This window comes from Vulpes lagopus, chromosome 21, assembly GCF_018345385.1.
Source record: "Vulpes lagopus strain Blue_001 chromosome 21, ASM1834538v1, whole genome shotgun sequence".
Classification (NCBI taxonomy): Eukaryota; Metazoa; Chordata; class Mammalia; order Carnivora; family Canidae; genus Vulpes; species Vulpes lagopus.
Window position 1 is genome coordinate 7,721,653 of NC_054844.1, and position 24,045 is coordinate 7,745,697.

The following is a 24,045-nucleotide window of genomic DNA, read 5'->3' on the forward strand; positions in this document are numbered from 1 at the left end:
TGTTCTCTTATCAGAGAGGTCTTTACTTACGACAATATATAAAATAGAAAATGTCTCCTGCAGTCTCACTCCTCTTCTCCTTGCTTTGTTTTTCTCCATAATATTTATTACCTCCTGACCATTAATGTGTGTATGTATGTATTTCCTGAGTCTCACCACAAGAATGCAAATACCAAGAAGGCAGGTATTTTATCTATGTGCCTAGTAGCTAGAATGATGCCTGGCAATAAGAGGTGCTCAATATATACCTTTTGAATCAACGGTAAATGTTTTATTATGTGTCTGACTCCTTGATGTCAGGCAGTCTCTCTAGCTTTATTTCCATACATTTTGTTTTCTATCCTTAGCATTTAGAACAGAGCACCTAGGGACACTTGGGTGGCTCAGTGGTTGAGCGTCTGCTTTTGGCTCAGGGCATGATCCTGGAGTCCCAGGATCGAGTCCCATATCAGGCTCCATACATGGAACCTGCTTCTCCCTCTGCCTGTGTCTCTGCCTCTCTCTCTCTCTCTCATGAACAAATAAAATCTTTTTTTTTTTAAATAAAATCTTAAAACAAAAACAAAAACAGACCATCTGGCACATGGCTTTGTATATAATTGTCACTTTGTAGCAAGTGAATGAATGAATGTCATATCCTAGGCTTTACTTAAGTTTTTAATGAGCTCCCATCCTCCTGTTGGAGAGCTTATTTTTCTGCACTTTCCCTCTTCTTTCCTCATCTCTATTCTTTTCTTTTCTTTTTCACATTTCCTTTTTTTAAAAGATTTATTAATTTATTTTTAGACAGAGTGAGGGGAGGGGCAGAGGGAGAGAATCTTCAAGCAGACTCTTCACTAAGCATGGAGACTAACTGGGAGCTCCGTCTCATGACCCTTAGATCATGATCTGAGCGGAAACCAAAAGTCTGCTCAACAGACAGAACCATTTGAGTGCTTTGCTCTTTCTTTCTTTCTTTTTTTTAAGATTATTTATTTATTTATTCATGAGAGATACAGAGAGAGAGAGGCAGAGACACAGGCAGAAGGAGAAGCAGGCCTCTCGCGGGGAGTCTGATACAGGACTCCATCCCAGGACCCCAGGATCATGCCCTGAGCCAAAGGAAGACACGCAACTGCTGAGTCACGGAGGCGTCCCATGCTTTGCTCTTTCTAATCTCACTTTTTTTAGTCCATCGTCCATCCCTTTTCCTTTATTTCTCCACATTTTCCTTTTCTACTTTTTTTATTGTTCTCTCATTTTCTCTCCTTATTCCTCCTTCTCTGTTTCATAAACATAAAAATCAAAATTGGCTTTAGAAAGTCTGTTGTTGGGACGCCTGAGTGGCTTAGGGGTTGAGCGTCTGCCTTTGGCTCAGAGCATGGTCCCGAAGTCCTGGGATCAGGTCCTGCATCGGGCTTCCTGCATGGAGCCTGCTCCTCCCTCTGCCTATGTCTGTCTGTCTCTCTCTCTCTGTGTCTCTGATGAATAAATAAATACAAATCTAAAAAGAAAGAAGAAAGAAAGAAAGAAAGAAAGAAAGAAAGAAAGAAAGAAAGAAAGTCTGTTGTCTAGGGGTGCCTGAGTGTCTCAGTTGGTTGGGCAACCAACTCTTGATTTTAGCTCAGGTCATGATCTTGGGATTGTGGGATGGAGCCCCCTGCGGGCTCTACACTGAGCATGGAGCCTGCTTGAGATTCTCTCTCTCTCTGTCCCTCCCCCCTCCCAATCACTCACACACTCTCCTTCTCTCTCTCTCTCAAAAAAAAAAACAAAAAACAAAAAACAAAACACTGTTGTCTAAGGGCACTTGGCTGGCTTAGCCTGTGGAGTGTGTGACTTTTGATTTTGGGATTGTGGGTTCAAGTCCCACGTGGATGTAGAGATCACTTTAAAAATAATAAAATCTTTTTAAAAAATTCTGTTGTCTATTCTCTCACTTTGAAGATACAGTAGAGGATGGCACAATCTGCTTTAAGCTGGTTTAAGGATGAATCAGGACTAGATCTCAAATTATCATTTCTCCCTCTTCTCTCTTTCCTTTCTGCTTTTCCTTCTCTCTCTCTCTCTCTCTCTAAGATTTTATTTTTTTAAATAACCTCTATATCCAATGTGGGACTCAAACCCTGAGATCAAGAGTCGCATGCCAGCCAAGCACCCTTTTTTCTTCTTTCTTTCTTTCTTTCTTTCTTTCTTTCTTTCTTTTAGGTTTTATTTATTTGAGAGAGAGCATGAGAGAGAGAGCACAAGCAGGGAGAGGAGCAGAGGGAGAGGGAGAAATAGATTCCCCGCTGAGCAGGAAGCCCAACAGGACCCTGGGATCATGACCTTAGCTAAAGGCAGATACTTAACTGACTGAGCCGCCCAGGTTCCCCTTTTCTTTTCTTTCTTTATTTTTTAATATTTTATTTATTTATTCATGAGAGACAGAGAGAGAGAGAGAGTGAGAGAGAGAGAGAGGCAGAGACACAGGAAGAGGGAGAAACAGGCTCCATGCCTCGTTTCCTGGTCTCCAGGATCAGGCCCTGAGCCAAAGGCAGGTGCTAAACCGCTGAGCCACCCGGGCTGCCCTTCTTTTCTTTCTTAACACAGTGTTAAAATCAGACAAACTTGCATCTGGATCTCAGCTCCATCACTTATATTGGCCATCAATAAATTATTTAACTTCTGTGATTCTCCGTGTCCTCACAGGTTAACTAAGATATTAATAAACATCTCAAAGGGTTGTTGTAAGGATTGAATATCAACAACAACAACACCCTACAGCTAACATCATACTTAATGGTAAGAAACTAGCATTCTCACTGAGATCAGGTACAAGGCAAGGGTTCAGGTACAAGGGGCACCTGAACCCCATTGTTTATAGCAGCAATGTCCACACTAGCTAAATTGTGGAAAGAGTTGAGATGTCCATCAACAGGTGAATAGATAAAGATGTGGCATATGTATACAATCGATCATTACTCAGCATAAAAAATTAAATCTTGCCATTGCAATGATGTGGATGGAACTAAAGAGTATTAGGCTAAGCAAAATAAGTCAACTAGAGAAAGACAATTATCCTATGACTTCACTCATATGTGGAATTTAAGAAACAAAACAGAGGAGCATAGAGGAAGGGAGGGAAAAATAAAACAAGATGAAATCAGTGAGGGAGACAAACCATAAGATAGTCATAGTAAACAAACTGAAGGTTGCTGGAGGAGAGGGAGGTAGGAGGATGGGATAATTGGGTGATAGGTATTAAGGAGGGTACATGATATAATGAGCACTGGGTATTATACACAACTTATGAATCACTGAACTCTACTTCTGAAACTAATAATACACTATATGTTAATTGAATTTAAATAAAATAAAATTTTATTTTTTTAAGATTTTATTTGTTTATTCATGAGAGACACACACACACAGAGAGAAAGAGGCAGAGACACAGGCAGAGGGAGAAGCAGGCTCCATGCAGGGAGCCTGATGTGGGACTCGATCCCGGGCCTCCAGGATCAGGCCCTGGGCCAAAGGCGGCGCTGAACCGCTGAGCCACCCGGGCTGCCCTAAAATAAAATAAAAATTTAAGAAGAAAATAAAACATTTACAGATTGGGAACAAAGACATCAAACTGTCTTTGTAGATGACATAATCATTTATGTGGGGAATCTGAAAGAATTGATCAAAAAAAAAACCTCCTGGAACTAATAAGCAAGTATAGTAAGGTTTGGGGAACCTGGCTGGTGTGGTAAGCAGTTCTTGATCTTGGGGTTGTAAGTTCGAGCCCCGAGATGGGTGTAGAGATTGCTTAAAAATAAAATCTTAAAACAAAAAACTCAAAAACTAAAAAAAATCAATTGCTTTTCTATACACCAATAGTGAACTAGTGGATTAGCACCCCCCAGAGTGAAATATTTAGGTATAAATCTTACAAAATAGGGATCCCTGGGTGGCACAGCGGTTTAGCGCCTGCCTTTGACCCAGGGCGCGATCCTGGAGACCTGGATCGAATCCCACATCGGGCTCCTGGTGCATGGGGCCTGCTTCTCCCTCTGCCTGTGTCTCTGCCTCTCTCTCTCTCTCTGTGACTATCATAAATAAATAAATAATTTTAAAAAAATCTTACAAAATATACATAAGAGCTATATGAAAAAAAAAACTGATGAACTGGACACCTGGATGGCTCATGTATGATCCTGGGGTCCTGAGATCAAGTCCCACATCAGGCTCCCCACAGGGAGCCTGCTTCTCCCCCTGCCTGTGTCTCTGCCTCTCTCTCTGTTCTCTCATGAGTAAATAAATAAAATCTTTTTTAAAAAGCTCTGATGAGTAAAATTAAAGAATTAAATAAATGGAGAGATAATTCATGTTTATAGCTATGAAGACCCAATATTATCAAGATATCAGTTCTTCCCAATTTGACCTATAGATTCAATGCAATCCCAATCTCACACTTAGCAAGTTATTTTATGGATATTAACAAAGTGATTCTAAATTTTATACGGAGAGGCAAAAGGCCTAGAATAGCTCATACAGTACTGAAAGGGGAAAACAAAGTTGGAAGACTGACACTATCTGATTTCAAGACTTACTATAAAGTTATAGTAATCAGGGTAGTGGAGTATTGGTGAAAGAACAGACAAAAAGATCAGTGGACCAGAATAGAGAGCCCAGAAATAGACCCCTATATATATAGTCAAGTAACTTCTGACAAAAGAGTAAAAGCAAAACAATGGATCAAAGATGAGTTCTTCATTTTCAATAACTGGGAAGCTGGGGAGATCCTGGCATAGCTGAGGATGTCGAATCTCACTGTGCTCCAACTTCTCTGACCTTTCTCTGAAGCCCTTCAATAAAATGGTGTGATCCCCCAAAGACAATCTCTTCAAAAAATGATGCTGGAACAACTGTATATTCACATGAAGAAAGAAAGAAAGAATTCAGGCACAGAGTTTATATTCTTCACAAAAATTAACTCAAAATGCATCAGAGACCTAAACCTAAAATGCAAAACTGTAAAACTCCTGGAAGATAGCATAGGAAACAACCTAGATGACCTTGACTATGGTGATGCCTTTTTAGATACAACATCAAAGACACAATCTATTGAAGAAATAATTGATAAGCTGGACTTAATTAATACAAAAAACTTCTGCTCTGCAATAGACCAATTAGAAGAAGAGAATTAGAACACAAGTCATAGACTGGTAGATAATATCTGCAAAATACACATCTGATAAAGGATTATTATCCAAAATAAACAAAGAAGTCTTAAAACTCAACAAATAAGAAAACAAACAACCCAATTAATCTTAACATATACTCTACCAAAGACACACAGATGGCAAGTAAGCACATGAAAAGATGTTCCACATCATGTCATCGGGGAAATGCAAATTAAAACAATAGTGAGATACCACTACACACTTGGTAGAATGGTCAAAATCTGGAACACTGACAATACCAAAAGCTAGCCAGGATGTGAAGCAATGGAAACTATAAGGGGTGCCTGGGTGGCTCAGTTGGTTAAGCATCCAACTCTTGATTTCTGCTCAGGTCATGATCTCAGAGTCGTCGGATCGAGTGGAGTCCAGTCTCCACACTGAGCACGAAGCTTGCTTGGGATTCTCTCTCTCCTTTCCCCCCTTCCTCTCCCCTCCCTGCTCATGCTGTCTCCCTCTTTCTCTCTCTAACAATGAAAAAAGCAAAAAAAAAAAAAAAGAAACTTTCATACATTGCTGATGAGTACAGCCACTTTTGAAAACAGTTTGGTGGTTTCTTACCAAACGAAACATACCCTTGCCATATGTTTCAGTGATGGTGCTCCTTGATGTTTACCCAGAGGAGCAGAAAATTTTGTCTACACAAAACCCTGCACATGAATGTTTACAGCAGTTTTATTCATAATTGCCAAAACTTGGGAGTAACCAAGATGTCCTTTAGTCAGTGAATAGATAAATAAACTGTGGTACATCCAGGCAATGGAAGACTAGTGCTGCTAAAATGAAATGAGCTATTAAGCCATGAAAAAACATGGAAGAGGGCAGCCCCCGTGGCGCAGCGGTTTAGCGCCGCCTGCAGCCTGAGGTATGATCCTGGAGACCCAGGATCAAGTCCCACGTCGGGCTCCCTGCATGGAGCCTGCTTCTCCCTCTGCCTGTGTCTCGGCCTCTCTCTCTCTCTCTCTGTGTCTCTATGAATAAATAAATAAAATTAAAAAAAAAAAAACATGGAAGAAAAAAAAAGAAAAGAAAAAACATGGAAGGGGATCCCTGGGTGGCGCAGCGGTTTGGCGCCTGCCTTTGGCCCAGGGCGCGATCCTGGAGACCCAGGATCAAATCCCACATCGGGCTCCCGGTGCATGGAGCCTGCTTCTCCCTCCGCCTGTGTCTCTGCCTCTCTCTCTCTATGACTATCATAAATAAATAAATAAATAAAATTTAAAAAAAAAAGAAAAAGAAAAAACATGGAAGAATCTTAAAGTGCAAAAAGCCAACATGAGAAGGCCACATATGGTGTGATTTCCACTCTATGACATTCTTGAAAAGGTAAAACTGTGGAGACAATGAAGAAAGATCAGTAGTTGCCAGGGGTTGTGGGTGGGGTGAGATGAACAGGTAGGGCACAGAGAATTTTTGGGGCAGTGAAAATACTCTGTATGATATTGTAATGATGGATATATGTCACTACACATTATCCAAACCCATTGAATGTACACTACCAAGACTGAAATCCTAGATAAATTATGGATTTCCGGTGATTATGATGTAGTCAATATTGGTTCATCTTTGGTACAAAAATGTACCATCCTGGTGAGTGATGTTGTTAATGGGGAGGTTATATATGTGTGGGAGCAGGAGTTAGTACGAGAAATCTTTGTACCTCACTGTCAATGTTATTATAAACCTAAAACTACTCTAAAAAAATTCTTAAAGAAAAGTTGAACAGATAAAAACATGGTACATAATAGAACATACGTGGGCTCTTGTTCTTTCCTTTCATTTTTTTCCCCTTCCCTCTTTAAATTGAGAAGATTGGGGCACCTGGTGGCTCAGGCGGTTAAGCACCTGTCTTCGGCTCTGGTCATGATCCCATCCTAAGAAGGATGGAGCCCAACATTGGGCTCTCTGCTCAGTGGGGAGCCTGCTTCTCCCTCTGCCTGCCACTCTGCCACTCTGCCTACTTGTGCTCTCTCTGTCAAATAAATACATAAAACCTTAAAATTAAAAAAATTAAATTGAGAAGTTTGGACTCATTAATTCTTTGGTTCTTTCAAATTTTGGATGTTTTATAATGCTTTTGATTCTTTCTCCTCACTTTCATGTATCATCTCTCCCATTCTTTTATTTTTTAAAAAAGATTTTATTTATTTGAGAGAGAGTGAGAGCCAGAGAGATCATAGAGGGAGAGGCAGAGGGAGAAACTGACCCATGCTGAGGAAAGAGCCTGATGCGGAGCTTGATGCCAGGACCCTGAGATCATGACCTGAGTGGAAGGCAGACGCCTAACCAATTGAGCCACCCAGGTGCCCCTCCCATTCTTTTCTTCTTTACTTTTTCCTCTACCTCTTCCTCTCCTTTTTTCCTCCTTCTCCTCTTTCCATCTCCTTTGTCTGATTCTGCTTCTCATTTGCTACCATAAAATTCAGCCATGTGGACCATAAACTTTGAATTTAAGGTCCCTTCCTCTTCAGCAGTCTACCAGTCCTGTGATACTCTCTTCATTTATGTTCTCTTTTTTCTCACTTTCTTTTCTTTCCATTGTTTATAAATTACTTAACTTCCCTGGGCCTTAGTTTTTCCATCTAGAAAATAAAAATAATAGATTGTTATAAGCATCAAATGAATTAACTAAACCTCTTCATTCAGCATCTAACACAAAGTCCTCCAAAATGTCATTAACTTTATTCTTATTTGACCTTCTGCAAGCCCGTATGACGTAAAATACTATAGAACTGTTAGTTATTTATTATTTTTCCTAAAGTATCATGGTAACGTGGAAAGATAGTTTCCAGCTTGAAGAGACCTGAGTTCCAGGCAAATCTCTAACTTTATTTTTTTTTTTTATTGGTGTTCAATTTGAAATCTCTAACTTTTTTTTTTTTTAAGATTTTATTTATTCATGAGAGACACAGAGATAGAGGCAGAGACACAGGCAGAGGGAGAAGCAGGCTCCATGCAGGGAGCCGGATATGGGACTCAATTCCGGGACTCTGGGATCACGCCCTGAGCCAAAGGCAGACGCTCAACCACTGAGCCACCCAGGCATCCCGAAATCTCTAAATTTTTATGAGCATCAATTTCCTTATCCATAAAGTTAAATTAATAACAGATACCTTCCTAACACCTAGGGGTTTTTCGTCTCGCAGGAATGAAAAGACTCGATGCACACGAAAGCCTCACTCTACAAGTACTCCCGGAGTCACACTGGGGATGCAGTATAGTTATGAGGATTCAACGGGTACAATTTTAAAAGATGCCTCACCAATAGTAAGCAATGTTCCTACAATGTCAGTGTTACCTATTATTACTTCCTTTACTTTTCCCACTACTTTCCTCTTGCTCCTCAAAAAAAAGGAGTGGTTAAAATAGCCAGGGGATCCCTGCTGCTAAACTTCTATTATTGATTCTTGTCTTCTTCCTGTCTCTCATTTCCCTCCCTCCCTTTTTTCCTTCTCCAGACCGCTCTTTCTCATTACAGCTTTCCTGCCGCCTCCGGCGCCCTGTGCAGCCCGGATCTCCAGATTTCAAGCAGCTTTGAACAGACACATAACCACCCGGTACCTGCTGCAGACCAGGGGGCTCCCTTTGCATCTACCATCTAGCGCTCATCGGACAATAAAGTTTTATTGAAACAGAGCAGGAAAAAAAAAAAGACGCCGTCCTTCTTCCTCAACAGCCAATCAGAGAGTAGAATGACTGGCGCTCGCCGGAGCTTCAGCCATCGGAAGGCGGGGGAGGGGCCTGGCCTCGCCAGAGCGGAAGTACGAGCCGGAAGCCCGCCATAGAGTGTAGTGGCCAGAGCGACTCTACAGGGAGGTGGCAGGAAAGGCTTGGAACAGCTGCCGGAGGTGACGGAGTGGCTGCCCCGCCCGGTGTGCTGGAAGACGAAGCTTCCAGGTAGCGGCCCGCAGAGTCTGACCCAGGGTACGACGGGGCAGTCGGCGTGAGCCCGTGGTCCCTGGGCGGCCTCTTTAAGGGAGGGGGCGGAGCCACGTGGAAGGATCGTGAGGGCGAGGTCACGTGGTTGGGGGTACTTGTGGGGCACCGTGGAAATCTGAGGGAGCGTTGTTGTTAGGGTGGACACCATGTGACACCCCTTCCCCCACGACATCCTATGCCTTGGGGTTCAGTGGGGTGCACGTGGTGGGCCTTGGGATCAGGCCCAGGGATGGGGGAGGAGGCCTGGCAACTCTGTCTCAGCCAGGCTTCCATCAAAGTGGCCGGTTTTCGGATTTCTAGAACCGAGTTTTAGACAGCTCCATCTCTCGTTCTTCATTTGTAGAAGTGACTCAGTGCCTCTGCAGTCCAGCCCTTGGCCCCTGTGCTTCCCGCCCTCCCAGGGTTCAGGGACTTCCAGCTTCACATTTTCTCTCCTTGCAGCTCCAGATATCCTGAGCCCAGGCCCTCCCAGCTCAGTGCAGCCATGAGTGCCGAGGTGAAGGTGACAGGGCAGAACCAGGAGCAATTTCTGCTCTTGGCCAAGTCGGCCAAGGGGGCAGCGCTGGCCACACTCATCCACCAGGTGCTGGAGGCTCCTGGTGTCTACGTGTTTGGGGAACTGCTGGATATGCCTAATGTTAGAGAGGTGGGTTCCTGGCCTAGAAGGCACACATGGAAGCTTGGGACTAAGTCTGAATTTGAGAATGGGTGGGCAGGGCTCATTTGCAACTGCATAACCATTCGGTTGAACAGGAATATGGTGATGATTAATTAGCAGCTGGCAAAATAAGTAGGCAACTAAACCTCTCACTTTCCTTTGCTGATGAATCATCTGTAAAACCCACTGTTTTTCATTTTTAGGCCAAAGAGTGATTCAGAAAAGGAGACCTAATTCCATCCTGTCTCCTCCAATGTAGTACCTTTAGTAAAATCATGTTGCCTTGATCAGGTCACTTTTACTTTAAGACCTCCCTTTAAAATTGAAACTGATACTGCCCCTCAGTGTCATTTACAGGAATCAGGTCAGATTATGGGAAGTGTGGAATCTGGTACAATTGGGAGGAATGAACATGAAATTGGCAGTCCCTCCTCTCCTCACTCTCCTCTTCTCCTCACTCCTTTGTTCATTCACTTAAGTTAGATAAGTGCCTAGAAGTGTTAGAAGGTGTCTTTCTCCCCGAGACATGTGGCAAGATGCTAGGGACACAGCAGAGAGAACTGTTCACATAGAGTTAAGAGTTTAAAGTCTAGAGGGTGCTGGATCACCGAGATGTGTGACATCAGCTCAAGTCCTGAGGTGCTATGGCATTGATATGCGGGCAAACTGTGTTAGCTTTTTGAGAGCCAGTAATTGATGGAGTCCATGGATTTAGCCTTCAGGAGCCACTGGTATATGGAGAAAACTCTGGCTGCCTTCTTTCCCTGCGCTTTCTTCTGCAGTGGAACTAAAGAGGGTCCGTTAAGGTGAAAAAAACAAGCATTTGTTGAGTGCTTGTTTATCTCTGCGGGTCATCTGGGAATACCAGAAAAGTGTAAGACACAGTGCTTATTATCCTCCCAAAACTTATATTCCAGTTGCAGAGATAAGATGAATGGATATGGCCATGTAAATTACTCATTTAGCAAGTATTTTCTGAGAGCCAAATAGCTCTGCAGACCTGAATAGCTCTGCAGACCTAACTGGGTGGGATACCAGGGCCTGTTATCATATTGGAAAGAAAGATATTCTTCGGTAACAGCCTAAGGATTTGATTAAGTGCCAGAATGAGTGATCAGTGATTGGAGAGGAGATCTGAGTGGGCTGGCCTGAATGATGAAAGCCTCCTGGGTGCTGCAGGTCTGACGTAGAGGCCATGCAGCTCTCAGAGATGAGTGAGGCTAACGCAGGAGTGTTTGGTGAATTGGGAGGTACGGCAGACTGCCTACTCAGATTCAGAAATATTAAACATGCTCTAAGGACCAAAATGCAGTTTACAATGTCTGAGTGTGTGTGTGTGTACATGCACGTGCGCTCACTACCAAACACTCTGAATGTGCTCAGGTCTGAATTTGGGGTAAGAATGAAGACGTACGGAGGAAGAGGGCATGGTGGATTGGGGGGAGTAGTGTAGACAAGGGCCTGGAGGTGGCAATGAGGCCTTCGTATAGGGAGAGCCATCAGAGAGGCAGAGAAGTCCTGGCGGGGGGGCAGGGCTGGGAGAGCCGATGGGAGAAGGGAGAGATGGGGCCAGAAAGTGGAATTGAGAACAGAATGAGGCTGGGGAACTGGAGAGAGGCCTGTCCTGTCACCTCTTCCTTCGTATTTTTGCAGCTGGCTGAGAGTGATTTCGCTTCCACATTCCGGCTGCTCACCGTGTTCGCTTACGGGACATATGCTGATTACTTAGGTAACCAGAGGGTTAGAGCTCTGGAGTCGTGGTGGGAGAAGGGCAGTTTCTGGAAGGACTTCAAAGAAATTCCTGGGAAACCCTCCTGGGGTACACAGGGTCAGGGTCAAGACCTGAATTGACATGGAAGACTAAAAAAATTTTTTTAAGTAGAGGGTAGGAAGCTAGGGCTTCCCACGAAAGTGTAATCAAGATTTCCTCTGCTTTGTCCTTTTATCCCAGCTGAAGCCCGGAATCTTCCCCCACTCACGGAGGCTCAGAAGAATAAGCTTCGCCACCTATCAGTTGTCACCTTGGCTGCTAAAGTCAAGGTGAGTGACAGTCCATCACCCCCCCCACACACACACACACACACATACACCCAGTCATGAGGCAAAGAGGAATGTCCCTTCACAAGGGATGGTCCAAAGGGAGTTTGCACTTAGACAGCCTTGGCCCACACTTAACCAACCGAGCCACCCAGGCATCCCTGAATATTCTTAATTTTCAGTTTTGTTTTGTGTTTCATTCAGCATTTTTTTGCATTTTGGGTCAAAATAGCAACCAGGATACCATTTACTTGTTTAGCAATCGCCTGCCTCCTCACAATTGGAAGTCCCACACAGGGGTGCCTGGGTGGCTCAGTCGGTTAAGTGTCTGCCTTTGTTCAGGTCATGGTCCTAGGATCCTGGGATCCTCTCATCGCTGCTCAGCAGGGAGCTTGCTTCTCCCTCTCCGCCCCTCCCCAGCTCATGCCCACTCATGCTCTCCTGCGTGTGCGCTTTGTCTCTCTCTCTCTCTCTCTCTCTCTCTCCCTCTCTCCCTGTCAAACAATTGAATAAAAATCCTAAAAAAAAATAAAGTCCCGTACGAATGCCCTCGGCTTTCAGATTTGGCAACAAAGCTCTTTTCTGGCGAAGTACTAGGCTTCTATATGCTAGAGTCAGAAGTATATGGCCCAAAAGTAGTTTCAGTTAGGTTCAGTTTTTTATTTTTTTTTATTTTTTTTTTATTTATTTATTTATTTATTTTTTTTTAAATTTTTATTTATTTATGATAGTCACAGAGAGAGAGAGAGAGAGAGAGAGAGAGAGGCAGAGACATAGGCAGAGGGAGAAACAGGCTCCATGCACTGGGAGCCCAATGTGGGATTCGATCCCGGGTCTCCAGGATCGCGCCCTGGGCCAAAGGCAGGCGCCAAACCGCTGCACCACCCAGGGATCCCAGGTTCAGTTTTTTATTAAATATTCTACCCCCCCACCTACGTTCTCTCAACTGTTACTTGATTCTCTTGTCATTCTCATGACTTTACCTAAATCAGGCTCCCTATCGTGAGATGCTGCTTTGGAAGGAAGTGGGAGATAAATGATAAACAGTAACACCAGAGCCCTCCCCACCTCTTCCCGTTAATGCTAGGCTTGTATGCTCCAAGGTCTGTGTGCTGTCTTGAGCTGTGGCTGGAGGATTGACATCCAGGCAGATGTCACTTTCTTCCTCGATGGTGTGGGAGGTAAAGGGTGGTAGGGGAACGTAAATCTTCTATTTTATTTGCAGTTTTCCTTCTTGGAATGTTTTCAGGTGGCAGTATTTTCCCTTATTTTGCCTTAGAACCAGACTCTTAGGGGCACCTGGGTGGCCCAGTGATTGAGTGTCTGCCTTTGGCTCAGGTCGTGATCCTGGGGTCCTGGGATCGAGTCCCACACCAGGCTCCCCACAGGGAGCCTGCTTTATCCTCTGCCTATGTCTCTATCTCTGTCTCTCATGAATAAATCAATAAAATCTTTAAAACAAACAAAAGAACCAGCCTCTAAGAGGAAATCATTTAGGAGTAGGAGTGGAGGATAGGCAGGGGGGATAAGGAGGGAAGAATCTTGGGAGCCCTTCTATGCTGCAGAACCTCACAAATCCCATCCTGACCTCCCTGGGCCCCAGTGTATCCCATATGCAGTGTTGCTGGAGGCCCTTGCCCTGCGTAATGTGCGGCAGCTGGAAGACCTCGTCATTGAGGCGGTGTACGCCGATGTGCTCCGCGGCTCTCTGGATCAGCGCAACCAGCGGCTGGAGGTTGACTACAGCATCGGGCGGGACATCCAGCGCCAGGACCTCAGTGCCATCACTCGGACCTTGCAGGAATGGTGAGAACTGGCTCCTGGCCCTGGCTCTTCTCTTCTCACTCTTGGGGGGTAGGGGGGAGGACTGGGCTGGGCTGCATAGGTGGAATCCCAGAGGAAGAAGGGAAGTGAGCTCATTCCTCCAAAAGCTTCCGAGGGCAGAAGGGAGCAGAGGAGGGCCTGAAGAGCAAGAGGCTGGATGCAGTGTCCTTGGCCTAGTAACTGGGGGATGGGAGAGGGAGCAGTACTCTGGAGAGGATCCTCACTGGGATGTTGGAGCCTCACTGTCTTCAGTTGGATTCATCCCACTGGTCTTTAAGCAACACTGTAGGCCATGGGTCTCTTCCACTTCTGTTTCTCTCTTTATATTCTTGTCTAACATGCTTTTTTGTTTTTCCCTTCAGCATCCACCTGTTGTTATATTTAGTTCCTCCTCACAACATTGCACATTATTCCAGGCACTTCCCCTACCTCTCTTGTCCAACAAGTGTCTTTGTGGCTTCTGAGACCCTTGTTGCCCGTGGTCTCCAGGTGCCCTGGCTAGGGTTCCTGAATCAGGACAAGGGTTTGGATGCAGGATATTCCAAGTCTGTTTTTTGTGAGTGTGTGATCACAGCCTCCCTTTGCTGATGCTTCTCCTTTCTTGATTCTTGCAGGTGTGTGGGCTGTGAGGTGGTGCTGTCAGGCATTGAGGAGCAGGTGAGCCGTGCCAACCAGCACAAAGAACAGCAGCTTGGCCTGAAGCAGCAGATCGAGAGTGAGGTGAGCAGACCAGGGATCCGGATGGACCCAAGTTCGTGCAGTCCAGGCCAGCTGTTCTGTGCGGGATGGGGGTGTGTGGTGGGGGATGTGGGACTGTGGCTATAGCAAAAAGACAAGGTAGGCAGGGATTGGCTGATTCTGGGTCCTCCGTCATCCTCCCCCATTTCTTTCATTCCGGTAGGTCGCCAACCTGAAAAAAACCATTAAAGTTACAACAGCCGCAGCTGCCGCGGCTACATCTCAGGACCCTGAGCAGCACCTGACTGAGCTGAGGGAACCTGCCCCTGGCACCAACCAGCGCCAGCCCAGCAAGAAAGCCTCAAAGGGCAAGGGGTGAGCCACTATGGCAGGAACTGCTTGCTTCCGGGGTACCCTGCTTTTATTTCAGTGACCTGGCTGTCCTCACCCTCTATAGTCATTTGCATGGGGGTAGACATGGTGGGAGTCCACAGGGGTCAAGGGATTCCCTGCAGCCTCTCTCTCTCTCTTCCCTTTGCCAGGCTCCGAGGGAGCGCCAAGATTTGGTCCAAGTCGAACTGAAGGGACTGTCGTTTCTTCCTTGGGGATGTGGGGTCCCAGCTGCCTGCCTGTCCTTTAGGAGTCCTCAGAGAGCCTTCCTGTGCCCCTGGCCAGCTGATAATCTTAGGTTCATGACCCTTAACCTTCCCCTTCTCTCCCGACCCTCCTCTAGGGAGGAGGCAAGTACAAGTCATGTTTTTGTTGGTACTTTTGCTTTATGTGACTTTCTTGTGTGTCCCATTGTCTCCCTCCCCCTCCCTGCTATGCTCTCTCCCTGTTTAAGGGGGGGGAGGGTGGCCAGCATCTGTCCCTGTTCGTTATACATCATGGAGTAGGTGGGGCTGCTGCTTCTGGAGCATAACCCACGTGTGTTTCTTCTCTTTCTAACCCCCATCCCTGCATGCCTGATCCCCAATTTGTACTCCTTACCCCCAGCCTTTTTTGGGCAGCATCTGAAGAGCCATAGGGCTTCCACCTTTATTCCCACCCAGAGAATTCTGGGAGCCAGTCTCCCATTCTAGGAGTCACTGGACACTTTCATCCTAGAATCCCATCACACTACAGTTGTTTCCTCTCCTCTCTCCTCCCCTTGGGTCCTGGGAATGCTGCTGCTTCAATGACCCCAGAGCCTAAGAACAGCAGCTGTCTCTTGAGACGTTGAGAGATGGTTCTTTCTTAGCCCTGGCTATCTTGGAAAGCCTGATGGCAATCCTGGAAGGATTTATACTTCCTTTTGTGAGTTTGGGGAAGGGAAGCGGATATAGATTGTATATAAAAAAAAAAAAAAAAAAAAAGTATATATACATATATCTATATATAACATGAAACAGAAATAAATCTATGAGAAGTCTATCTACAAACATGCCCTGAAATGGGTATCTTCTGTCTTTGTTATGTGTGGATGGGAAGAAGGCTCATTGTCCATTCTAAAGCAAAGTGCTGGAAAAAGAGGAGAACCAGATACTATGTGCTGAGTCCTGGCCTAGGAGCCAGGAGACCTAGATCTTGAGTCATATGACTGTAGACAAATTGCTCAGTGTCCCAGCACTCATTCAGAAGCAGCAGATGCTTTCTGAGCACCAATGTGCAAAAAGCACTGACATGGAAAATGACTGTCGCTGGCTCTGCTCTCAAGGAGCTGGAGTTCAGCCTGTTGTTTTCCTTCTTACAGAATTATAAGGGGGAGGAGTTCATAATAACCTTCAGTTTTTGCATCAGGACCACACAACTCTTGAGAGCTGCTGTAAGAAGCAGCAGGCTCCTATCCACTATCCAAGGCAGAGCTTCCCATGCTGGGAGAGTTGGTCTCAGTCTAGTGGACTGCTGCGTACTTTTTAGAATTGAGAAGCTCTAGTGTAAGGGATGGTTGACCGCCCCCCCGCCACCCAACTTGGACATGAAGCCATTGCCTCCCAAGGGTCCCAATGTTGACTGAGCTGCTTTCCAGAGATTGTGTTTTTCTCTAGGTAGAGATTTAGTACAGACTGCTCTACCAGTGCCAAAGGTCTCAGTCACAGAACTAGAAAGTGGGGTGAGATCCTGGATTTTGGTTAAAAGTGGGCTGGGTGAGCCTCTGGTTTTGAGAGGGCAGTGGGGACTTCCCAGGGCCAGTCTAGTGAGCCCTAATTGAGGAGTTGACACTCCTGAGTTCTCAGTTTAGCTTTGCTCTTGACAAGTTTGTTGAGCCTCTTTTGTCTTGGTTCTCAGTCTCTACCTCTTCAATAAAGCCCTTCCCTCCACACCCTCCATTGTGTAGAAGTTGCTAATTTCTGGCACTTTGAGCCTGTCCCCTTGCCCCTCCTCCCCCGCCACCCCAACTTTTCACTTGAACCTAGTATCTTGTTTTCTTGTAAGCTAGTTCCAGCCAGTGGCACGCCATAATTCTCTGAGCTCTCTAGTTCCAGCCTTCAGTGGATGGCTCTGAGTCCAACTGTGGGCTGAGTCGGGACTGCCTGGCTTAACACCCAGAGATGGAAGGGGACCATTCACATGTTCTGAAGACATGCAAATGCAATTTGTCTTTGACTTAGAAAGACAGGGCTCTTGGCTACCAAGGCATGAAGAAGGGGGAGCAGATTATTTTGGGACTCAGTTTTTGACCATGAAACTTGGTTCAGGATTTAGAGACTTCATGTTTGACCAAGCTCAGGGCACCAGAATATTTCTAATCAATCTTACCATCACTGGCACACACTGATCCCTAATGTACAGCAGTCTTAGGTAGTCTTACGGCTGGACCACTATGGTAGGAGGAGAAAGAGGACTTGCCTTCATGAGAATTCAGAGTTCATGCACATGAAACTAGTGACACTTAAAATACTAAGCCATAGTGTCTGAAGCTAAAAACAGCAACCAGACTGTGTACATCTTTATGCATAAGAAGAGCAAAGACAACGTCTACAGTCAGTATTCATGAAATCCTGTTGAGGAGAGATTGGAAATTCTCCGTGTAGATGTGTCTTCCAACATGGATGATAGAAGGGAGCTTTGGGCAGTCTAGGCAATGTATTACCTATCTGATACAGTGTAACAAATTACCCTAAAATTTAGTGGCTTAAAACAACACATTTATTGTCTGTTTCTGTGGCTTGGGAATGTGGGGCACACTTTTCTGTCTCAGAGTCTCTCACAAGGTTGCAATCAAAGTGTTAGCTGGAGCCATACCTCATTTCTGGGCTGGCTGTTCGTCAGAGGCAGCCCAGGTAGTTCTCCATCAGAGCAAAAGCCAGAGAGACTACATCAGGAAAGCAGAATTGGTCTTGTTATCTAGTCACAGCAGAGGTATCCCATTAGTTTTGCAAGTCCCCCATTCCAGCCTATTGACTGTCAGAAGGCAGGGGTCACTGTGGAAGTCATATTAGAAGTTTCTTACCACAGGCAGTGTTTCTGTGGGCCAGAAGCATATCATACCAGCATCTGATGCTGGTAGCCCACAGAAACACTAGGGGATCTTTTGAAAATGCATATTCCTGGACCCCACTCCCACCCCAGTTCCTACTGAATTAGAATCTCCAGGATGTGGACTAGAAATATGCCTTCACTGTCCTCATTGACTCAGCTGTGAGCTGAGAAGTCCCATTTATATAAGCAGACTTGCTCAGATTAGTGCCAACTTGGATCAGCTAAAAGGCAGTGCAGGGCCTTGAAGACAGGTAAGGAGGCCTAGGGTCACCATCTGGAACAGAAGGATGTGAAAAGGTGAAACTTTGAGTACAGGACAAGAGAGAGGACTTGTCTCATGCTTTGAGGTTCTTAAGTATATGGCTAAGTATTTAAAAGTGTGATAAGTACTAAGATGTACAGGGTGACATGAAAGCATTTAACATAGGGATCTATATCTTTTTTTTTTTTTTTAATTTTTTTTTATTATTATTTATTCATGATAGTCACAGAGAGAGAGAGAGGCAGAGACACAGGCAGAGGGAGAAGCAGGCTCCATGCACCGGGAGCCCGATGTGGGATTCGATCCCGGGTCTCCAGGATCGTGCCCTGGGCCAAAGGCAGGCGCCGAACCGCTGCGCCACCCAGGGATCCGCCTAGGGATCTATATCTTACCTGGGGTCAGAAAAGCCTTCTTCAAGGATGTGACCTTTCAACTGAAACTAGAAGCTAAAGTGGCAGTTAGCCTGATGGAGGATGAGCTTTTTTTTTTTTTTTTTTTAAGATTTTTTATTTATTTATTCATGACACAGAGAGAGAGAGAGAGGCAGAGACACAGGCAGAGGGAGAAGCAGGCACCAGGCAGGGAGCCTGATGCCGGACTTGATCTTGGGTCTCCAGGATCACACCCCAAGCTGAAGGTGGCGCTAAACTGCTGGGCCACTGGGGCTGCCCAGAGGATGAGCATTTTGGGTGGGAGGAAGAGTGTGATGAAAGGTTTTATTCTATAACCTACTGCCTCTACCCTAATAAATGCATAATTTGGGGAATGGGGCAGGGAATATAATTCTATACTTAGATATTCATTTGTCTATTCAATGAATTGTTAAATATATCTTGACTGAAAAATCGGAAATAATATAAACCATAATGTATATGTTTTATCTGTTGGCAATAGGGGTTTTGGGTGATTTTTGTCTTTTTTACCTATCTCTGTTGTCCCATCTTTTTTACGATAGTTTAATATTCATTAAGTGCTTACTATAGTCAAGCGTTCTTGTAAGCACTTTACATATATAAGTTCATTTAATCCACACAATAGCCTTTTGAGATTGATACCACTATTATCCTCTTCTAAAGATGACAGAAAAGGCACAGAGACGTTATGTAACTTGCTCAGGACTACACAGATTATAAATGGAACAGGCGCATCCCACTCCCATCACTCCCAATGCTCCTGGACAGAATGCATGGGGCAATTGTATGAGATCTCAGAGAAGTAAATGGTAACAGGGAGGAAGAAACCAGAATTTGAAGTTCCGTGAAACCAGTGGTGTTTGCCATTTCCCTCACCTCCATTATTGCCCAGAGTGGACTCAAAGGTGACCCGAAACCTGTATATCAGGTGTGAACTGAATGAACTCCTCTTGGAGCCATCTATTGCAAATCTGAGGAGCAGGAAAGGGACTCCTCAGGGTCATAGAATAGAGGAATCACCTGTTGTTTTTCTTTTTTCCTTCTCTTCCACCTCTAGCCCCAGGCGGTACCATGGTGGTGTAGGTACAGCAGCAAAATGACAGCAGTAGTGACTGGGCAGGCACTGAAAACTGAAGGAGGAGGATTCCCCTACTACAGGAGCTGTGGTCCCAAAAGTGTGAGGCCAATCTCTTTGCTTTTTTTCTTTGTTCTGTTGATGTTTAGCTCAGACACATAATGGGAAATACTCAGCAGAGTAGAGAAACTAAAGCCCCTCCCCCCTCTTTTGCCAGAGGATTGGGAAAGGAAGACCCAGAGAAGCAAAGTGTCAGGGAGATCACAGAGAGGAGGGAAACTGAGAGTCCTATAGAGTTGTGTGTGAACTCCTGGGCTCACTGCAAAGCTGCACAAGCATGCATCTGACCTTAAGCATCCTACCAAAGCTTTATGAATTGAGCTGCAATGTGGACTGCTATCCAGGTCTGATTAATCATTGGGCAGCACACATACAGGATTGATTTAAATGGCATCACAAACAAAGTTAAACTCACATTGGAACCACAAGGCGAAGAAGATAAATTCTTGCCTGAATCAAACTGGTCAATCATGTGCTAAAACGAAAAACATTCTCATTAGGATTTTAGTAAGATCCAGAGTCTCAAAACAATATTCAAAGTATCCAGAATTCAATCTAAAATTACTCAGCATACAAAGAACTCTCCAGGGAAAAGACAACCAACCCCAAGACGGAGATGTTGGAATTTAAAGCAAAGACTTCAAAGCAGTTAGTATAACTATACTGGAAGAAGAAAGGGAGGAGGCTTTTGAAACAAATGGTAAGATAGAAAGTTTTATCAAAGAAATAGAAGACCTAAGGAAAAGCCTAATGGAAATTTTAGAACTGCAAAGTAGGAGTAGCCAAAACAAAATGTTCACTGGATAGCAGAATGGAGATGGCAGAGGAGTGACTTTGATGATAGTTAATATGTAAGTTATAACAAACAAAAAAGATAAAACAGAATCTCAGAGACCTGTGGGACAAGACCAAAAGATCTGACATTTGTGTCAACAGAGTCCCAGAAGGTGCAGAGAAAAAGTATGAAATAGGAAAATTATTGGCAGTTCTTATGGCTAAAATGGTCCCAAATTTGGCAAAAGCCAAATACAGATTCAAGAAGCTTGGTGAAGAGCAAACAATATACTCAAATCTATGACCAGACACAATAAATTGCTGAAAATTAAAAACAAAAATATCCAAAGAACATCTAGAGAAAAACAACCAATTTCATTTAAGGGAACAATAACTCAGATGACTGCAGATTTCTCATCAAAACTATGGAAACCAGAGGGAACTGGAATCACTTAAGGTGCTGAAAGAAAACTGTCAATTCAAAATTCTATATCCAATGAAAGTGTCACTCAGAAGTTAATGTAAATGGGATGCCTGGGTGGCTCAGCCGCTGAGCAGCCGCCTTCACCTCAGGGCATGGTCCTGGAGTCCCAGGATCGAGTTCCACATCTGGCTCCCTGCGTGGAGCCTGTTTCTCCCTCTGGCTATGTCTCTCCCTCTCCCTCTCTGTGTCTCTCGTGAATAAATAAAATCTTAAAAAAAGAGAGAGAGAGAGAGAGAGAGATTCTTAGGTGAAAGAAAGTATAAGGATTTGCCATAGCAGAGCTGCTGTAGAAAAAATGCTAAAGGGAGTGCTTGGGCAGCTCAGCTGGTTAAGATATCAAGGTCAAGAAATGGAGCCCTGAGTCGGGCGGGGGGGGGGGGGGGGGGGGGGGGGGGGTGGGGGGGGGGGGGGGGGGTGGTGGTGGTGGTGTCCCATGCTCAGCAGGGAGTCTGCTTCAGGAATCTCTTCTCCCTCTACCCCTCCCCATGCTTGCTTGCTCACTCTCTCCCTAAAATAAATATTTTTTTAAAACGCTAAAGGAAGTTCTTCAGACAAAAGAAAAATAGTGACTGAGGAAACTTGGGACATCAGGAAGGAAGAGCAACATGAATGGTAAATATAGATTGTTCTCTCTCTCTCTTTTTTTTTTTTTTCAGGATCTTATTTATTCATTCATGAGAGACACAGAGAGAAAGAAAGAGGCAGAGATGCAGGCAGAGGGAGAAGCAGGCTCCATGCAGGGAGCCCGATGTGGGACTCGATCCAGGGTCTCCAGGATCACACCCTGGGCCGAATGCAGGCACTAAACCACTGAGCCACCCAGGCATCCCTAGATTGTTCTCTTAAGTCTTTAAAATGTCTGCAACAGTTGAAAGTAAAAATTATAAAACTATGATAGGTTTTCAGCATTTGTAGATGTAATACATATGACAATTATAAAGAAGAGGCAATAGGGATACCTAGGTGGCTCAGCAGTTGGGCAGCTGCCTTTGGCTGAGGTCCTGATCCCAGGATCCAGGATTGAGTCCTACATGAGGCTCTCCTCCTGGAGCCTGCTTCTCCCTCTGCCTGTGTCTCTGCCTCTCTCTCTCTGTGTGTCTCTCATAAATAAATAAATAAAATCTTAAAAAAAAAAAAAAGAGATAATAAAGCAATCTAACATGGTAATAAAGTCTACATTTAGAAGTGGTGATGTACAGATGTTTTTTTTTTTTCTTTTTATGTACAGATTCTGAGTGAACTATGATAAGTGTGTATTTTCGAATCCCTAGAGCAGGAATTAGTAAGACACACACCACAGGCCAGATCCAGCCCATTACCTGTCTTTGTAAATAATATGCTATGAGAACATAGTTATCACTTACTCATTTACATATTATCTGTGGCTGCTTTCCCATGATAGAACCACAGGCCCAGAGGTTTGCGTATGGATTCTTTGTTGTTTTTCTGGTCTTTGTTTTTTAATTCCATTATAGATGACCTATAGTGGTATATTAGTTTCAAGTGTAAAATATAGTGATTCAACAATTCTGTACATTACTCAGGGCTTATTATAAGTGCACTTCTTAATCCCCATCACCTATTTCACCCATCCCTCACTCACCTCCTCTCTGATAACCATCAGTTTGTTATTCGCAGTTAAGAGTCTGTTTCTCGGCCTGTCTTTCTCTTTGCTCATTTGTTTTGTTTCTTAAATCCACATATGAGTATTATCTTTCTCTGACTGACTTATATTGCTTAGGATAACATTCCCTCACTCCATCTTTGTCATTACAAATGGCAAGATTTCATTCTTTATGACCGAATAATATTCCTTTGTGTATATATGCCACATCTTCTTTTCCATTCATTTATCGATGGACATGGCCTGCTTCCATAATTTAGCTATTGTAAATAATGCTGCTATAAATATAGGGATGTGTGCATCCCATTGAATTAGTGTTTTTGTATTTTGGGGTAAATATCCAGTATTACAATTCCTGGGTCATAGGGTAGTTCTATTTTTAAATTTTGAGGAATTTCCATACTGTTTTTCCACAGTGGCTGCACCAGTTTACAGCACCAGAGTTGAGTGTTGCAACAGACATTGTGTGACCTGCAAAGACTAACATATTATCTGGTCCTTCACAGAAAAAGCTTGCCTTTCCTGCCCCAGAGCAACCACTTAAAAAAAAAAGAAAAGAAAAATTTAGTGAAAAAAAATAAAGTAGAATACTAAATAATATCCAAATAGGGGTGCCTGGGTGGCTCAGTTGGTTAAGTGTCTACCTTCAGTTTGGGTCATGATCTCGGGGTCCTGAGATCAAGCCCTATGTGAGGCTCCCTTCTTAGTGGGCTGTCTGCTTCTCTCTCTCCCTCTGCCACTCCCCCTTACTTGTGCAAGCATCTTCTCTCTCTCAAAAATCTTTAAAAATAGGAATGCCTGGGTGGCTCACCAGTTGAGTGCTTGCCTTTGGTCCAGCGTGTGATCCTGGAGTCCCGGGATCGAGTCCTACATTGGGCTCCCTGCATAGAACCTGCTTCTCTCTCTGCCTATATCTCTGCCTCTCTCTCTCTCTCTCTCTCTCTCATGAATAAATAAATAAAATCTTAAAAAAATAATATCCAAATCAACAACAAAAGGCTGAAAAGTGGAGATAGCTGAATTATAAACAGGACCAAACAATAATAAAATGATGAGAAGTAAATTCAAACATATTAATACTTATATTAAATGTAAGTAGCCTTTATACACCAACTAAATGACAGATTATCAAAATGGATTTTAAGTGACGCCTGGATGGCTCAGCAGTTGGGCTCTGCTTTTGGCTCAGGGTGTGATTCTGGAGTTCAGGGATCGAGTCCCACATCAGGCTCCTGAGGGGAGCCTGCTTCTCCCTCTGGCTGTGTCTCTCATTAATAAATAAATAAAATCTTTAAAAACAAAGCTGAAGTAGCTATAATCGTATCAGGCAAGTTAACTTCAGAACAAAGAAAATTACCAGGGATAAAGAAGAACATTACATTATGATAAAAAGTTTGGTTTTTCCAAGAAGATTTAATTCTAAATGTCTCTACATCTAATTGCAGAGCTTCAAAATGCATGATGCAAAAACTGACATATTAAAGGAAAAAAATGGACATATCCAAAATTGTAGTTGAAAATGCCAAAACTCTTTTCCCAGTAACCATCAGAACAAGTAAACAAAATTAG

General features: G+C 44.1%; 1 protein-coding gene across 4 annotated transcripts; it reads left to right on the plus strand.

The window, feature by feature from the left end:
* The first annotated feature begins 8,950 nt into the window (after positions 1-8,950).
* COPS7A (COP9 signalosome subunit 7A) lies at positions 8,951-22,363 on the plus strand. Of its 4 annotated transcripts, XR_005984922.1 has the most exons (9): positions 8,954-9,110; positions 9,567-9,771; positions 11,437-11,512; positions 11,735-11,823; positions 13,424-13,626; positions 14,259-14,364; positions 14,546-14,697; positions 19,517-19,636; positions 21,392-22,363. XR_005984922.1 is itself a non-coding variant. In XM_041736713.1 (8 exons), the coding sequence occupies exons 2-8, from the start codon at positions 9,610-9,612 to the stop codon at positions 19,557-19,559; spliced, it is 831 nt and encodes a 276-aa protein (XP_041592647.1). In that variant the 5' UTR covers positions 8,951-9,083; positions 9,567-9,609; the 3' UTR covers positions 19,560-21,221. The 4 variants fall into 4 exon arrangements, 3 of the variants coding, with proteins under 3 accessions (XP_041592647.1, XP_041592646.1, XP_041592648.1); XM_041736713.1 differs by lacking the exon at positions 21,392-22,363 and having other exon boundaries at positions 8,951-9,083; positions 19,517-21,221; XM_041736712.1 differs by lacking the exon at positions 21,392-22,363 and having other exon boundaries at positions 19,517-21,221.
* The last annotated feature ends 1,682 nt before the right edge of the window (positions 22,364-24,045 follow it).

Bases quoted from the DNA above. Each gene is read 5' to 3' on its own strand.
- COPS7A (XM_041736713.1), top strand. From the start codon at position 9,610: ATGAGTGCCGAGGTGAAGGTGACAGGGCAGAACCAGGAGCAATTTCTG. The intron at 11,824-13,423 runs GTGAGTGACAGT...CCTGGGCCCCAG, and splicing joins CCTTGGCTGCTAAAGTCAAG to TGTATCCCATATGCAGTGTT. The intron at 13,627-14,258 runs GTGAGAACTGGC...TGATTCTTGCAG, and splicing joins ACTCGGACCTTGCAGGAATG to GTGTGTGGGCTGTGAGGTGG.